The following is a 19351-nucleotide window of genomic DNA, read 5'->3' on the forward strand; positions in this document are numbered from 1 at the left end:
GCCTGTGAACCACAACTACTGAGCCCACGTGCCACATCTACTGAAGGCCATGTGCCTAGAGTCCATGCTCCACAACGAGAGAAGCCACAGCAATGAGAAGCTCGCACACCACAACGAAGAGTAGCCCCCACTCGCCGCAACTAGAGAAAGCCTGCGCCCAGAGGCAAAGACTGAACACAGCCAAAAATAAATAAATTTTTTTTTAAAAAGATATACATCAAATTTCTACTATGTTCCAGGTATAATACAGATATTATAAGACAAGGTTTGCCCTCATGGAACTTATCTTGAGTAAACACTCTGAATAGCCTCTGAAAAGTCATTAGGACAAATTCCGCAGAGCACCATAAATCTCCACCCATACTTCCTGTTTCAAAGTTCTTCTTATGAGATGTCCCCAGTGTTACATGGAGCCAATGAACAATGGTTGGCTCTAACCCCACCTAGCTTTTTCCAGCCTCAACACTCCTTCTAGCTTCTCTTGTAACTCCAGGTTAGCAGAGGACAGAAGGGAAATGACAAACTTAAAAGTGTGAAGTTTGCAGTAGTTGGTCTCTAGGGGGAAAGAAGGAAGAAGCAATGGGAGAGCATGACTTTTCACATCTCTTTTTCTTCCCAACTCTAACCTCGGTAGTATGATCAAGGATTTGAGTGCTCTGTCTCTGTTGGTCCACAGCATTAACCACCCCACCCATCCCACTCCAACTTGAGTCTTATAAAGCAGTCTGTGCACCTAAACTACTTTTTTATTGTTTCCTCCCACACATAACCCAGCCATTCTAGGCAATCATGTGGAATAAGTGAAAACTCCCCTAAAAGGGGAGACACCTTGGCCAAAGATTCTGAAAAGGGAAGACAGGGATGCAAAGTGGCAGAGAGGTCATTCAGCAATAAGAAAAAAAGCAGTAATTTAAGGTAGTCTGTGCAGGTTCCCATACTGGGAGGAGGACCTTTGTTAAGGCTATGGGTGACTATAAACTGAGGAACAGCCAACATCTGACCATTGCATCCCTGAAGGTATCTTAACAGAGGCATGAAGTTAACCACTTACCTTCGTTCCTAACCATTAGCCCCAGAAAGCTTGGATAGGTCAGTAAATGTAATAAATGCATAAATGAATTAATCTGCATTTATGACTAACTAGCATGTAGCACAATAACCATTATACATGTAAATCGTTGTGATTTTCACAGAATCAGAGAATTTTAAGGGTAAACTTCATGATCATTTAATACAAACTGCTGCTACATTTTCAAGTGAAGAAACTGCTAATACAGAGAGGCTAAAGCAGTTTGCCTGAACCTACAATTAATTATAGTTCAGCATTAACTATGTTCATATACACTCGACTGTCTTTTTTTAAATTTATAATAGCATAGGTGGCTCCTCATAAATTCAGCAATTTTAGAGGCACTACTGGTAACTAACATGTTTTTGATGATCTAGACTAAGTATTATTTTTCCAATGCTATGCAGAGAATGAATTTACAAGAAACAAAATAATATTCATTAGAAAATTCATTATTTTACCTGATGCTACATCAATAATTCATTTATCCTTTAACATGTGTTGAATTAACCCACAATAAAGAGAATTCAGTAACATTAAATAGAAGGAATTCAAATAAATAGGGTTTTTAAAAATTTATTTCAATGTTGTAATGCTAAGCTATGGGGCATTTAACTTATTTGAAAAGTGGTCAATGAAACCAATACCAGATAGTTCTTTTTTTTTTCTTCTCTCTCTTTTTTTTAGCCAAACCACACGGCTTATGGGATCTTAGTTCCCTGACCTGGGATCAAACCCAAGGCCACGTCACTAAAAGCACCAAGTCCTAACCACTAGACCATAAGGGAACTCCCCAGATAGTTCTTTTAAATTTTACTTTTTATAATGGAAAACATCAAACATATACAACAGTACTGAGATGAGTTCAATGAAACCCTACTCACCCATCATCCATTTTCAACAATTATTGACTCAAAACCAATTTTATTTCATTAAACAAATGCAAGACATCACTACATTTTCTTAATTGTGATATAAGGATAAAAATAAACAAAAAACAACCTACCTGTTCCAATGTCTTCACTAACACCACAAAAAATACCATCATCTATATAATCAGGTAAGCCTTCTTCTTCCAGTTGCCCTTCAATTTTGCTAATTGTCTTTGTAAGAGAAAAGTCTGAGAAATCCTCTGGAATGGCAACATCGCTGGCAGTTTGTACATCAGAGTATTTCAATTTTACTCTAAAATAACACATATAAGCACATTATATATTATATACATATAATATAAAAGGAGATATGACTCCCAGATATGACTTTTATCCAAATAAAAAAGCAGATCAAAATTATTATAAATTTTAAATTTATGATGAAATCTACAATTGATACTTTCAAGGGTTATATTACAAGAGACTTAGTAGACTTTCAATCTTTATGAATCACACAACCACTGAGCTAGAGGAGGCTTTATGAGGCCACTTAGACATGGCCAGTGTAAAAAATTAATAAACAGAAGCCTCAATTAAACAGTCAGCAGACCAGAAGGGGGAGCTCTCACACCCTGAGACAACAGCAGAGCCCCGCGGTGTGAAGGAAGGCTCCTCTTCACTCCTGGCAACAAGTCAGGTAATAAAAAGGCTTTGTTTACTCTAGCCCTCCCAACTTCCTTTTTCCTTCTATAAAAGAGTTCTCCTTGCCTTGCTGTGTGCGGACTTGCACGTGGTTCGCCATCGCTGCAGACCCTGAAGTGCAATATTCTGTTGATCCCAAATAAACGCATTTTTTTGCTGGAGAATTATTTGTTCTAGGTCAACACTCCCAAACAAGTGAACATCAAAACTAAGAGTACTGAACTTGGCCTCCTAGGTGAAATCCAGCCTGTGGCTTTTAGTTTTACATGCTGCTGGAGTAGAACTGTACAATTTGATATCACTCTAGTCATAATTCTGCAAACACTGAAGAATACCTCTTAAGAAAGAATTACAGAGTGAACAGTTCTTAGCTCAAACTCGTTTTTCCACCTAAAAAAACATATTTTAAGCAGGATCAAAGTTTATCAAAAGTTGATTTCTTTTTCTTTAATGGAGAGAGAAATATGAAATGAAAGTCACTTCTAAAGGTGTTGAGGAATGGGCCAGGCCTAATCCATCAAGTTTGCTTCTGAAAGCCTTACTTTTAACCTTTTACTTACTTTAAAGCCTAACTTACTTTTAACACGTAAGCAAATGCATTAGAATTCTTTTGGAAAAAGAACCTTTTAATTAAAAAGTAAACTTGAAGTCTGAAAATAAGATAACCCATTCCAGTTATGTATGTATGTACAGTACTTATGTATGTACACTACTTATGTATGTAACATATGTTCTCTTTTCTTCTATCAATTTTAGTTTTTTTCTTCCTTATCCTTTCACCCTTTTTGTCTCTTTTGTTCAAAAAACAAAAACTTTACTTAGCCAATTAAAAGACGCAAGGATTAACAAAGATTCTTCTAGAATTATAATGCAATTATCAATTTGGGTAAGCAATAGACATAAATCTAACAATTTACTGTGAATTAGAAGCTGGTTGGTACCATCCACTGCAGGTGTGACCCTCATTTTCTAGAACGTCTACTATCCTAAAGAACCTCTTGGGTCCCCTTTTTATGCTTAAAGTACTAAAAACAGTCTTGAATTATTTCCCATCAAAAACAGTAGAATGTAAATTATAACTAAACTATAGTTTTATTGAGAGCATGCCAAAATCATTCTGTATTCAATATATACAGTAATGCATGGTGTTCAAAAAGTATAAGTCTATGTGAGAGAATTAGGCAGAGAAAGACATCTAGGTTCTAGTTTCTGATCTAAGAAAATATCTAGCTAAAAATAACATTTAAAAAATTCGAAATGTGTCAATTTTGCTTAAGAGAACAATACAAAATGTTTATTAACTGTTGCAAGACATTTCTGATTAGAAGATGTTTTAAATCATTAAATGTGGAGAAGAAATACAGAATACAATTTTGTATACTTTGGGTATAAAAAGATCTGGAGAAACAGATCTTATTAAGAACAATGATAGTATAAATTATAAAATTTTTTTTAAAAGTAATACTTTAAAAACTGTACTATACCTTGAATTTAATTTCCTTCCTTTACTTGCAGAGTGTAATTTGTTTTGAACTTTGTTTATTGGATCAACGTTTTTGTTCTTTGGCTACATGAAAAGAATTTAAACGATTAATTAATTAGACTCTAATCACTTGCCAAGGAAGGCAACTGGTGTAATACACAGAATTGCTAGATTGCTACACAGAAGAATTCCTATTTTCAGAGAATTAATCAAATTTTATTTTAAGGAATCCAAAATTGCATACCTGGAAAAGACCTAGTTATTACTAGGACCAAGAGATTTAAAGACAAGAAAATGAGTCCCAAAGATTCAAGGATATTCAACTAGTTAGCGGAATGTTAAACTGGATGTTCTGATTCACAGAATTTAATTATCCTCACCGATTATTCTTCAGATAGGCCTCCACGTATACTATTCCTTAGGTCTAGATTCCCATGGGTAGGGAATTTGTACATCCCAGTGTGCCCAGCACCTGGAATAGTGATCTCTACACAGTATAAATATTTAAATGAATGAATAAACCTTCCCAATCACCTTCTTTGTATATGAATACTTTTCTTTTTCAGATCTTCTATCTAGTAAATTTGGGTTTCGGAGAGAAAACTTAATTTCACTTAGAATTTTTCCAATGTATCTCCAAATTGTTCAGTGAAATTATGAGACAAAAAAGGACAATTCATTTTACAAGCAACATTTCATAAAGATATCCCTTCTGAATATCAAGGCTAATATTCTATTTCTAGCTGTTACTGGAAGGCGTGCTGTAGGCCCTAGGACCTGCTCCCTTCAAGCTATTGGGAGGCTTGTGGGACTGGTTGCCTCTACCCCATAGGCCAGTGCACTGTCACAGGGTAGAGGCAACCAGTAGTGGGAGAAGGGTGCCCAGCCAGAATCAGCTGTAGTGCACCGGGTGAGCATCCTGGGTCTTGAAGACAACAGGCAAGCCCAGCAAATATGAAAGCATCTTCCAAGGCAGCGCAGGAAGCAGGCAGGTTGGGGCTGAAGTGCCCACAAGTGGAGCATGGAGAAGCCCAAGGAAAGGGGGTAGGAAGGAGGGAGAGGAAGCCGCTTGTGGGGTAGCGAGGATGCACACCCAGCTTCATAAGCCCAAGGGGTGGGGTGCTTCTGGGGTTTGGGTTTCTTTTTCAGAGGGGCTGAGGCTGGCAGAGCCGGCCTGGGAAGCTCTTTGGGGGAGGGCCTGCCTGCCCACCTCATCCTTCTTTCTAGAAATGTTGCAGGAGTGACATGTGCCAGCTGCCCACTCACAGGCAGGGGCCCTGGAGTTCTTGTGACTCAGGAAAAGCACTTTGAAGAAAACACCCCCTACCCTACCTGCAATAAACACAATAAGAGTGAGAATAATAAATACAAAAAAAGAGAGAAAAATCTAAAAAACAACCTATATTCTACATAATATAATCACATTCACAAAGTTTGATTTCATACCTTAGTTTCTGAACATAAATGAACTGTCCCTTCAGACAACAATGGACGTCTACAGATAAAAAGTAAACACCATATATTAATAATAAATGACACTAAACTGAGACATATTAAAAATAACTTAATTAATTGTAGTTTGGATCTCAATGAAATTACATACCATCTGTAAGTCCTTAGGCAAGCTACTGAACTTCTCTAAGCTTCAGTTTCCTCATTTTTTAAAATGAGGACAGTAATATTTATTTCAAAATAATACTTTGAGAATTAAATGAGATAAAATAGGTAAAAGGTTTACATTGTGTCTGACTGGTATAAGCCCCCAATTATTAGTATTTTATAACTTACCTTATTCATCAAATTATAGATTTCTAATACTTACACATAAAAGATATTATATAATAACAGATCTACATACACTATCCAAGAAAAATGGCATTCTCCTGATTTCAAGCTATTATACAAAGCTATAATAATCAAAATAGTATGGTATTGGCATTAAAACAGACACATAGATCAATGGAGCAGAATACAGAGCCCAGAAATAAACTTACTCATATCAAGCTCAATTTATGACAAAGGAGCCAAGAATATACCAAGGGGAAAGGACAGTTTCTTCAATAAATGGTGTTGGGAAAAATGGACAGCCGTATGTTAAAAAAAAAAGAAAATGGACTGTTATCTTACATCATACACAAAAGTAAACTCAAATGGATTAAACATTTGAATGTAAAACCTGAAACCATAAAGCTCCTAAAAGAAAAATATAGGTGGCTAGCTCCTTGACATCAGTCTTAGTGATTATTTTTTTTGGATTTGACACCAAAACCAAAGGCAACAAAAGCAAAAATAAACACATGGGACTACATCAAACTAAAAAGCTTCTGCACAGCAAAGGAAAGCATCAACAAGACTAAAGATAATTAACTGAATGGGACAAAATATTTGCAAATCATGTATCTGATAAAGGGTTACTATCAAAAATATATTTTTAAAATCTCATAAAAGTCAATTAAAATTACCCAACAAACAATTGGATTTAAAAATGGGCAAAAGTGGAACAGACATTTTCCCAAGAGGACAAATAGATTGCCAACAGATGCATGAGAAGCAGCTCAATATCACTAATCATCAGGGAAATGTAAATCAAAACCACAATGAGCTATCACCTCACACCTGTAAGAATGGCTACTATCAAAAGATAAGAGATAACAAATGCTGGCAAGGCTGTGGAGAAAAGGGAACCCTTGCACACTGTTGGCGGGAACATAATTTGGTACACCCTCTATGGAAAACAATATGGAGGTTCCTCAAAAATTAAAAACAGAGTGGGGAGGAGTCAAGATGGCAGTGTGGAAAGACGCAAAGTTAGCATCTCCCCACAACTAGGGCGCCTGCTGGCTGCTGGTGGAGGACTCTGACCCCTGAGGAGATGGGAGAAACCCCAGAGTGAACCAGTAGGACGTAGGGGGACCGAGGTGCGAGGAGAAGTGGAGACCAGACAAGATAGGTGCCCCTGAGGCCAGGGAGATCACGAGAGGCATGTGGGAGGGACTCTCCAGGAAGAGGAAGAGTGGGAGAGGAGTGGAGGGCGATCACCTGGCCCACTCAGGCCAGGGAGGCTGCTGAGCTCCCAGGCCAATCCCCTGCCCTCCAAGCCCCCTCCAGGCTGCATGGGTCCTTGTGGGCATAGGAGGAAGGCCAGGGAGATCAGGAGAGGCAGATGGGAAGGGCTCTATGGGAGGCACCCTGCAGGAGAAGCAGGAGAGGAGCCAATGGTGTCTGCCCCACCCACTTGGGCCCAGGACGCCTGCTGAGCTCCCAGGCCAATCCTCTGCCCTCCAAAGCCCCCCTCCAGTCACGTGGGTCCTTATGGGCATAGGAAGGAGGCCAAGTGGAGAAAAGGAGAGGCAGGTGGGAGGGTCCCTCCAGGAGGAGCAGAGGGCGACTGCCCCGCCCTCATGGGCATGGGAAGCCTGCTGAGATCCCAGGCTGGTCCCCTGCTCTCCAAGGCTCCCCCTTCCCTGCCTGGCCGCATTGGTCCTGGGTGCATAGGAGGGAGGCTAGGGAGATCAGGAGAGGCAGGCAGGAGGGGCCCTCCCAGACCCCAGAGCGGAAGAGCAAGAGAGGAGAGGAGGGTGTTTGGGCTGCTCAATCAAGCCCAGGAAGCCTGCTGGGCTCCCAGATGAGGTCCCCTGCCCTCTGAGACCAGGGGTGGGGGTCATGCCTGGGCCCCCTCTGTTCTTTGAGCCTAAGCTCCCCATCCCCAGCCCCCAGGGCCTTTTCCAGCCCTGTGGGTCCTGAGCATTGTCCCCACCCACTGCCCAAACCTCACCCTTGCTTAGGCCCTGCTCTCCACAGCCAAGGCCTTCCCCCCAACCTTTTTTTTCTTTTTCTTTTCCCTCCTCTTTTTACTATTGTGGTACTGATGTACCTTCTGATTGTTGATTCATCTATATATTATTTTTTCATATTCTTCCTAACATATCTGTTAGTTTCCTAGTCTGATTTTATTTTTTACTTCGTTATTGTACTTTAAAAAATTTTCTGCCCCAGGTGGCTTGCGGGATCTTGGTTCATGGGGTCAGGCTGAAGCTCCTGTGGTGGGAGCTCTGAGTCCAAATCACTGCACACTAACAGAGAAACTCAGACCCCAGGGAACACTGATCCAAGTGAGGTCTCTTGGAGTTCATCATCTCAGCATCAAGAACCAGCTCTACCCAACAGCCTACAAACTCTAGTGTTGGAAGCCCCAGGCCAATCAACCAGTAAGACAGGAACACAATCCCACTCATTAAAAAAAAAAAAAAAAAAAAAAAAGGGACAGCAAAAAATATCACACAGATGAAGGAGCAAGGTAAAAACCTACAAGACCAAATAAATGAAGAGGAAATAGGCAATCTACATGAAAAAGAATTCAGAGTAATGACAGTAAAGATGATCCAGAATCTCGAAAATAGAATGGAGGCACAGCCTGAGAAAATACAAGAAATGTTTAATAAAGATCCAGAAGAACTAAAGAACAAACAAAGAGAGATGAACAACATGATAACTGAGATGAAAAATACACTAGAAGGAATCAAAAACAGAAAAACTGAGGCGGAAGAATGAATACGTGAGCTGGAAGACAAAATGGTGGAAATAACTGCCGAGGAGCAGAATAAAGAAATAAGAATGAAAACAATGGAAGACAATCTCAGAGACCTCTGGGAAAACACTAAACACACCAACATTTAAATTATAGTGGTCCCAGAAGAAGAAGAGACAAAGGGTCTGAGAAAATATTTGAAGAGATTATAGTTGAAAAATTCCTAAACATGGGAAAGGAAATAGTCACCCAAGTCCGGGAGGACAGAGAGTCCCATATAGGATAAACTCTAGGAAAAACACATCAAGACACATATTAATCAAACTAACAAATATTAAATTCAACAAAAAATATTAAAAGCAACAGGGGAAAAACAAAAAATAACATACAAAGGAATCCCCATAAGGTTATCAGCTGATTTTTCGGCGGAAACTCTGCAGGCCAGAAGGGAGTGGCAGGATATACTTAAAGTGATGAAAGAGAAAAACCTACAACCAAGACTACTCTACCCAGCAAGGGTCTCATTCAGATTCGATGGAAAAGTCAAAAGCTATTCAGACAAGCAAAAGCTAAGAGAATTCAGCACCACCAAACCAGCTTTACAGCAAACGCTAAAGAAACTTCTCTAAGCGAGAACACAAGAGAAGAAAGACCCACAAAAACAAACCCAAAACAATTAAGAAAATGGTAACAGGAACATACATATTGATAATAACCTTCAATGTAAATGGATTAAATGCCCCAACCAAAAGACACAGACTGGCTGAATAGATGCAAAAATAAGACCCAGGAGACCTACTTCAGACCAAGTGAGGGGGTGAAAAAAGATATTCCATGCAAATGGAAATCAAAAGAAAGTTGGAATAGCGATTCTCATATCAGACAAAATGGACTTTAAAATAAAGATTATTACAAGACACAAAGAAGGACACTACATAATGATCAAGGGATCATTCCAAGAAGAAGATACAATAATTGTAAATGTTTATGCGCCCAACTTAGGAGCACCTCAATACATAAGGCAAATGCTAACAACCATGAAAGGAGAAATCGACAGTAACAGTAGGGGATTTTACACCCACTTATACCAATGGGCAGATCAACCAAACAGAAAATAAATAAGGAAACACAAGCTTTAAATGACACAATAGACCAGATAGATCTAGTTGATATATACAGAACATTCCACCCAAAAGTGGCAGAATACACTTTCTTCTCAAGTGCACATGGAACATTCTCCAGGATATATCACATCTTGGGGCACAAATCCAGCCTTGGAAAATTTAAGATAACTGAAATTGTATCAAGCATCTTTTCTGACCACAAGGCTATGAGACTGGAAATCAGTTATGGGAAAAAAAAACTGTAAAAACCACAAATACATGGAGGCTAAACAGTGCACTACTAAATAACCAAGAGATTACTGAAGAAATCAAAGAAGAAATCAAAAATACATAGAAACAAATGACAATGAAAACATGACGACCCAAAACCTATGGGACACAGCAAAAGCAGTTCTAAGAAGGATGTTGAGAGCAATTACATCTCACCTCAAGAAACAAGAAAAATCTCAAATAAACAATCAAAGCCTACACTTAAAACAACTAAAGGAAGAAGAACAAAGAAAACCTAAAGTCAGTAGAAGGAAAGAAATCATAAAGATCAGAGTAGAAATAAATGAAATAGAAATAAAGAAAACAATAGCAAAGATCAATAAAACTAAAAGCTGGTTCTTTGAGAAGGTAAACAAAATTGAGAAAACCTTAGCCAGACTCATCAAGAAAAAAAGGGAGAGGATGCAAATCAATAAAAGTAAAAATGAAAAAGGAGAAATCAAAACTGACACTGCAGAAATACAAAGGATTATAAAAGACTACTACAAACAACTATATGCCAATAAAATGGACAACCACAAAGAACCAGATGGCTTCACAGGTGAATTCTCTCAAACATTTAGAGAAGGGCTAACACCCATCCTTCTCAAACTCTCCCAAAAAATTGCAGAGGAAGGAACACTCCCAAACGCATTCTACGAGGCCACCATCACACTGATACCAAAACCAGACAAAGATCTAACAAAAAAAGAAAACTACAGGCCAATATCACTGATGAACATAGATGCAAAAATCCTCAACAAAATACTAGCAAACAGAATCCAACAACACATTAAAAGGATCATACACCATGATCAAGTGGGATTTAACCCAGGGATGCAAGGATTCTTCAATATACGCAAATCAATCAATGTGATACACTATATTAACAAATTAAAGAATTAAAACCATATGATCATCTCAATAGATGCAGAAAAAGCTTTTGACAAAATTCAACACCCATTTATGATAAAAACTCTCCAGAAAGTCAGCATAGAGGGAAGCGACCTCAACATAATAAAGGCCATATATGACAAACCCACAGTAAACATCATTCTCAATGGTGAAAAACAGAAAGCATTTCCTCTAAGATCAGGAACAAGACAAGGATGCCCACTCTCGCCACTATTATTCAACATAGTTTTGGAAGTCCTAGCCACGGCAGTCAGAGAAGAAAAAGAAATAAAAGGAATAGAAATTGGAAAAGAAGTAAAATTGTCACTATTTTTTTATGACAAGATACTATACATAGAAAATTTTAAAGATGTCACCAGAAAACTTCTAGAACTAATCAATGAATTTGGTAAGGTTGCAGGATACAAAATTAATATATAGAAATCTCTGGCATTCCTAGACACCAAAAACAAAAAATCAGAAAGAGAAGTTAAGAAAACACTCCCATTTACCATTGCAACAAAAAGAATAAAATACTTAGGAATAATCCTGCCTAAAGAGGTGAAAGATTTGTACTCAGAAAAGTATAAAACACTGATGAAAGAAATCAAAGATGACATAAACAGATGGAGAAATATAACATGTTTTTGGATTGGAAGAATCAATATTATGAAAATGACTATACTACCCAAAACAATCTACAGATTCAATGCAACCCCTATCAAACTACCAATGGCATTCTACACAGAATTAGAACAAAAAATCTTACAATTCGTATGGAAACACAAAAGACCCCGAATAGCCAGAGCAATCTTGAGAAAGAAAAACAGAGTTGGAGGAAGCAGGCTCCCCAACTTCAAACTATACCACAAAGCTACAGTAATCAAGACAGTATGGTACTGGTAGAGAAACAGAAATACAAGTCAATGGTACAGGATAGAATGCCCAGAGATAAACCCACACACATATGGGCGCCTAATTTACGACAAAGGAGGAATGAACATACAATGGAGAAAAGACAGCCTCTTCAATAAGTAGTGCTGGGAAAACTGGACAGCTACATGTAAAAGAATGAAATTAGAACACTACTTAACGTCATACATAAAAATAAACTCCAAACGGATTAAAGACTTAAATATAAGACCAGACCCTATAAAACTTTTAGAGCAAAACATAGGAAAAACACTCTGACATAAACCACAGCAAGATCTCTTCTGACCCACCTCCTAGAGTAACAGAAATAAAAATCAACAAATGGGACTTAATTAAACTTAAAAGCTTTTGCACAGCAAAGGAAACCATAAACAAAAAGACAACCCTCAGAATGGGAGAAAATATTTGCAAATGAAACAACAGACAAAGGATTAATCTCCGAAATATACAAACAGCTCATGGAGCTCAATATTAAAAAAACAAACAATCCAGTTAAAAAATGGGCAGAAGACCTAAATAGACATTTCATCAAGGAAGACATATAGATGGCTAAGAGGCACATGAAAGATGCTCAACATCACTAATTATTAGTAAAATGCAAATGAAAACTATAATGAGGTATCGCCTCACGCTGGTCAGAATGGCCATTATCAAACAAACTAGAAACAATAAATGCTGGAAAGGGTGTGGTGAAAATGGAACCCTCCTACACTGTTGGTGGGAATGTAAATTGATACAACCACTACGGAAAACAGTATGGAGGTTCCCTAAAAAACTAAAATTGGAACTACCATATGACCCAGCAATCCCACTGCTGGGTATATACCCTGAGAAAACCATAATTCAAAAAGAGACATGCGGGCTTCCCTGGTGGCGCAGTGGTTGAGAATCCGCCTGCCGATGCAGGGGACGCGGGTTCGTGCCCCGGTCCGGGAAGATCCCACATGCCGCGGATGCGGCTGGGCCCGTGAGCCATGGCCGCTGAGCCTGCGCATCCGGAGCCTGTGCTCCGCAAAGGGAGAGACCACAACAGTGAGAAGCCCGCCTAACACAAAAAAAAAAAAAAAAAAAAAAAAAAAGAGAGACATGCACCACAATGTTCACCGCAGCACTATTTACAACAGCCAGGACATGGAAACAACCTAAGTGTCCATCGACAGAGGGATGGATAAAGATGTGGCACATATATACAATGGAATATTACTCTGCCATAAAAAGAAACAAAACTGAGTTATTTGTAGTGAGGAGGATGGACCTAGAGTCTGTCATACAGAGTGAAGTTAAGTCAGAAAGAGAAAAACAAATACCGTATGCTAACGCATATACATGGAATCTAAAAAAAAAAAAAAAAAAAAAAGGTACTGATGAACCTAGTTGTTGCAGGGCAGAAATAAAGAAATAAAGAGGCAGACACAGAGAATGCACTTGATGACATGGGGTAGGAGGGTGAAGCTGGGGTGAAGTGAGAGCAGCATCGACATATATACACTACCGAATGTAAAACAGTTGGCTGATGGGAGGCAGCAGCATAGCACAGGGAGATGGGCTCGGTGCTATGTGATGACCTAGAGGGGTGCGATAGGGAGGATAGGAGGGAGGCTCAACAGGCAGGGGATAGGGGGACATGTGTATGCATATGGCTGATTCGCTTTGTTGTGCAACAGAAACTAACATGGTATTGTGAAGCAATTATATGTCAATAAAGATCTATTTAAAAAAAGAAAAAAGAAAAAATATATTAAAAACAGAACTGTCATATGATCCAGCAATCCCACTTCTGGCTATTTAGCTGAAGAAAATGAAAACACTAATTTTTTTATGTATATGCACCTCTATGTTCATTGCAACATTATTTACAATAGGCCAGATATGGAAACAACCTAAATGTCCATCAATGGATGAATGAGAAAAGAACATGTGCTTTTATATATATATATATATATGTTAAAGTATTATATAAAATGATATTTATATATATATAACTATTACTGAGCCATAAAAAAAGAATGATTCTTGCCATTTTGACAACATGGATGGACCTTGAGGGCATTATGCTAAGTGAAATAAGTTAGAGAAAGACAAAGACAAATAAGTGATCTCACTTGTACATGGAATCTAAAAACAGACAAATAAAAACAAGCCTGTAGATACAGAGAACAGATTGATGGTTGCCAGAGGCTGGTTGGTTGGGAGCAGGAGAAATAGGTGAAAGGAGACAAAGGGTACAAATTTCCAATTATAAAGTAAGTAAGTCATGGGGATGTAATGTACAGCATGGAGACTATACTTAATAATACTAATGGCATATTTGAAAGCTGCTAAAAAAGTAGATCTTAAAAGTTTTCATCACAGGGAAAAATGATTCTGTAACTATGTATGGTAATAGATATTAACTATACTTACTGTGGTGATCATTTCACAATATATACAAATACTGAATCATTGTGTTGTACACCTAAAACCAATATAATGTTGTATGTCAAATATACCTTAATTTAAAAAAACAACAGAAAACAATTTTAAAGCATTTATCCAGTAAAAAGAAAAATTTTTTAAGGTGTTTGGGAATTTAGGCCTTACCTTAAACTGTAATCATCTTCCTCTTCATATGATTTAATTTGTGTTGAAATAGACTGAGATCGTACTTCTTGCTGATCTCTCTAGTTAAATAAAACAAAGTCAAATAGGAAAATAATGCACAAAACTAGGATATATTCAAGTGCCTTTCTGATCATTAATTATTTCAGAGTTGTCTACAATTTCTATAAAATCAAAGCACAGAATTCTAAAAGCTGTGGTATCAAAATAAGATCTGTAACAATGTAGTTTCACCCTTTCATTCATTCTTGGTTAAAAGAGTCAATTCTAAGGCAAAATTGTAAGAATGCCAATGCCTTTATATGATCTTAGCTGACTCCTGTTTCCCAACTACATTAGAGCTTCCATCTTCTGTAACATGCAAAGGAAATAAGGTTCATAAGAAGTGGAAACATAAACTCATTTAATGGATAGAAAAACTTGTCTCAAATCATAAAAACTTCAATGTTAAGACAACCACATAGAAATGAAAGTGCTAAAAATGAAGCACTAAGAGTGAAAGTTTTTGGAGAAGATGTATTAATATGAAAGTGAAAAATCAAAAATTCAATGTGGCAAAAGTTATATCCATTAGAGGACTCTGATCAGAATACATAATGAATCCCTCACTCTACTATAATGTTGAGTTTCTGAACATTATTTTCAGAAAAATTATTTTCCTGCTCTTCAGTCACTGACAAAAACTAAAAGATGTAATAAAATGTTTATTTTTTAGTAAAATACTTAATTACAAATGCAACTAGTAAATCTGTAACCATTATCTAAATATTCTCATTCCTAAACTAACAAATAATGATGGATCTGTCTAAGACATTCAAATATTGCCAATTCTTCCCTGCCTCCATCAACTCCAAAGTGGGGTAGGGGTGGGATTTAAATGAAAGAGAATTATAAATGAATTAGAATAAAAAATTTTAAAAGTTTGAAAGCAGCTACTTTATTCCTCTAAGGAATATTACTATATCCTATCAACTAATATTGGGAATGCTGATACTTAGGGAGGGATACTTAGGGAGGAATAACCAATTTGGTAGCCAGAATGGGGCAAACATGCTTACATTGTCAAGTGATATAATCTCACTACATTTTTCCTAACTATAAATCTGATTATGGTCTAGCCCTAAGAATCTGAGTTATATCCAACTGCAGAGTTTAAGAAACAGATTACCATCTGAGCATTAATGATAGTTGTTAACCTTTATTCAGCTTCTGTCCAGAGACCATTTTATTTCTATCCTTACTGAATTACCAGTACTAATTCTAAATAGCTACTTGCAAACATTAATCTTAAAACAGTGGGAAATACTATTAAATATTAATGTTCCTATTAATTAGATGATTGGAATATCTAAATGGAAAACACTTTTTCAGTGGCTTTTAGAAAACGTGTGCTGGGCTTCCCTGGTGGCGCAGTGGTTAAGAATCTGCCTGCCAGTGGGGACACAGGTTCGAGCCCTGGTCCAGGAAGATTGCACATGCCACGGAGCAACTAAGCCCATGCGCCACAACTACTGAGCTTATGCTCCAGAGCCCGTGCTCAGGAACAAAAAGCCACTGCAACGAGAAACCCACACACTGCAACAAAGACCCAATGCAGCCAAAAATAAATAAAATAAAAATTTTTTTTAAAGTGTGCTTATCAAAAACATATACATGCATGTATACACATACTTATGCATATATTGATGTTCAATTTATGATAATTCATTGAGCTGAAAATTTATGCTTTGGGCACTTTTTTGTATGTTACACATCAAATTAAAAAGTTAAAAAACTAGCACTTACATGGAATTACTATTAATTGTACATTCACTTACTATTACTTCCTCAGCTTGTCGAACCAGATCAGCCGTTTTTGCCTCTAATTCTGCATTTAAACGCCTAAAAGCAAAAAATAATAATTGTGATAGACTGAAGATTGTAACACAAAAATAAAAGTAATTAAACTTCAATAACCACAATTTAGCTAATCAGTAAATGCCAAAACATACACATGACATTTTTATTTGAAAATTAACACAACTATTACAAAGCTTATCTCCAAATCGCCATGATCCTCCTCCTTTCTGGTGGAAGTTCAAACCATGTAGCTCCTAGCCTCCCCTTGGCCATTACTTCAGGTGGAATGATTTATTTGGGAAGAATAAACCGGGTGGGTTCAACTCAGTTCCACTCTCCATGTTCTTGGGATCAACTCCAATTGGGAACAGGAGTGGGGTGGGGTGTGGAGGGGGCTGATTTCATCAGGGGTGTACAAGTGACTGGGGAGGTATATCTGGGGGTTAGTGAGCAGCCTTGAGGTGGCTCATACCTCAGCTACATACTTCAATATCAGCTTCATCAGGAATACAGGTGATTACTTTGACCTACACCTGCCACTCCTTTTTTTTTTTTCAATCTATCTGGAATCTAGCAAAGAATAGGAATACTATTTAGTCCCATTAAGATTGTAAGAATAGCAATGCCATTGAGGGAAACCGTTATTAAAGAAAAAATTGCTCATCATCCTACCACCATCATCCAATCATTTTTAAAATTCCCTTCTAATTTTCATCTGTAAGCACACACACAATTTTGTACTGTTCTGCCATAACAACACAGATGGAATATATTTATCTCTATATAATTTTTATAATCAGTGCCTTAAATGGCTATGAAATATTCTAGAGTTGAAGTTAACATAATATACTAAACCGTTTCCCCTGTTAGTTGAAGTCCCCTTCTCAGTTTTAAAGGTTAACATTATAATAAACATCTTCAAAAGCATGTAACTTGTAAATTCTATTCGTAAGTCACATTTCTAGACTATCTAGGCTCTTCTGACGTTTTATGAAGAAAATATGCAGAGCAATTTTAAAATGAGATACCTTGTTTTTTTAGATATGTGATTAAGAAGTACCACAAACCAGTGATGACTCCCACCTCCAGGAAAAAAAAAAAAGCAGTATCATATCCCTTCTTAAAAAAGTCTGATGTTGTAAGAAATATTTTTGTTTTGGTTTTTTTTGTTTGTTTGTTTTGCGGTACACAGGCCTCTCACTGTTGTGGCCTCTCCCATTGCAGAACACAGGCTCCGTACGCGCAGGCTCAGCGGCCATGGCTCATGGGCCTAGCCGCTCCGTGGCATGTGGGATCTTCCTGGACCGGGGCACGAACCCGTGTCCCCTGCATCGGCAGGCGGACTCTCAACCACTGCACCACCAGGGAAGCCCAAGAAATATTTTTATATCTTAGGATGAGTTAATCAAAATAAAAATATCTAAATAAAGACTTAAAGTTGTATTCAAGATGCCTTTACATGATTTTTCACATTTCCTTAACAAGAACCATTAGAGGTTTCTAGTCAATATAGCAGGCTGAGATAAATCAAAAGGCTATTCTTCTGCTCCAAAACCCACAGACATCCTGGATAAAATATAATGAAGGAAATATTGCTAAACTTAAACTCAGGCAAGGAAAATATCCTGACACTAAAAATAAAGCAGCAACTCAAAATGAGAGCAGTAAACAGGAACAGAAGCCAAAACAGCTTGACAGCTAGAAACTGATGCACGTGAGAGAGTTACGAAGGGCTACACCTGTGAAACACAGACAACAAAAACACTACCCACAATCTTAGGTGAATGGAAATGAAACTAGAGCCATGTGTGGAAAAGATTCTCTTGTGAGTAATCAGAGCACATAGGAGTGTAGTCCAAGTTCATCTTACCCAGATGGTACAGGGACACTATGCCAAAACTTTAATATCGTAAGTTGGCTTAAAACCAGTGAAAACTCTGATAAGCTAATAAAGTTAAATGAAAAACCACCCTTAAGGATTTACTCATCTAGAACACATGCAACTCTCTCAGAAAGCAAACCCTACAAAAGATGTCTTCACAAAGGTAACAAATTGCATTAAGAAACAAGTGCCCAGGAGGGACAATCAACAGATTGTTATTTCTTTCCTTCTACTAACTTTGGGTTTTGTTTGTTCTTCTATTTCTAATTCTTTTAAGTGTAAGGTTAGGTTGTTTATTTGAGATTTTTCTTGTTTCCTAAGGCAGGCTTGTATCCTATAAACTTCCATCTCAGAACTGCTTTTGCTACATCCCATACAATTTGAATTGCTGTGTTTTCATTTTCATTTGTCTCCAGGTATTTTCTGATTTCCTCCTTGATTTCTGCAGTGATCCATTGGTTTAGTAGCATATTTTTTAGCCTCCACATGTTTGTGTTTTTTGCAGTTTTTTTCTTGTAGGTGACTTCTAATTTCATAGTACTGGAATTAGAAAAGATGCTTGATATGATTTCAGTTTTCTTAAATTTACTGAGACTTGTTTTGTGGGCTAGCATGTGATCTTGAAAGAATGTGTATTCTGCTGCCTTTGAATAGAATACTGTGTATTCTGTTTGGTCTAACGTGTCATTTAAGGCCAGCATTTCCTCATTGATTTTTCTGTCTGAATGATCTGTCCATTGATGTAAGTGGGGTGTTAAAGTTCCCTACTATTATTGTGTTACTGTCCTTCATGTCTGTTGTCATTTGCATTATGTATTTAGATACTCCTATGTTGGATGCATATATATTTACAATTGTTATATATCCTTCTTAGATTGATCCATAACCATTATACTACAAAGCTACAGTAGCCCAAACAGTGTGGTACTGGAACAAAAGCAGACAAGAGATCAATGGAACAGAATAGTGAACCCAGAAACAAACCCACACTTACATGGGCAATTAATCTATGACAAAGGAAGCAAAAATATACAATGAGGAAAAGACAGTCTTTCAATAAGTGGTGCTGGGAAGACTGGACTGCTACATGTAAAAGAATGAAATTAGAACATTTTTTCACACCATATTCAAAAATAAACTCAAAATGGATTAAAGACTTAAATGTAAGGCCATAAACC

General features: G+C 37.5%; 1 protein-coding gene across 11 annotated transcripts in view; it reads right to left on the reverse strand.

Moving 5' to 3' along the window:
- TEX9 (testis expressed 9) overlaps positions 1–19351 on the reverse strand; it is a 205021-nt gene that overhangs the window by 49604 nt on the left and 136066 nt on the right. For all 11 annotated transcript variants that reach the window (XM_067029798.1, XM_067029800.1, XM_067029795.1 and 8 more), the window contains 5 exons: positions 16270–16333; positions 14435–14514; positions 5573–5621; positions 4128–4210; positions 2076–2254 (listed from right to left, as the gene is read on the reverse strand). In XM_067029798.1, coding sequence (XP_066885899.1) covers positions 2076–2254; positions 4128–4210; positions 5573–5621; positions 14435–14514; positions 16270–16333 — 455 coding nt within the window. The remainder of the gene's footprint in view (positions 1–2075; positions 2255–4127; positions 4211–5572; positions 5622–14434; positions 14515–16269; positions 16334–19351) is intronic.

The sequence above is a fragment of the Kogia breviceps genome, chromosome 3 (assembly GCF_026419965.1).
Source record: "Kogia breviceps isolate mKogBre1 chromosome 3, mKogBre1 haplotype 1, whole genome shotgun sequence".
In the NCBI taxonomy this organism is placed as follows: domain Eukaryota; kingdom Metazoa; phylum Chordata; class Mammalia; order Artiodactyla; family Physeteridae; genus Kogia; species Kogia breviceps.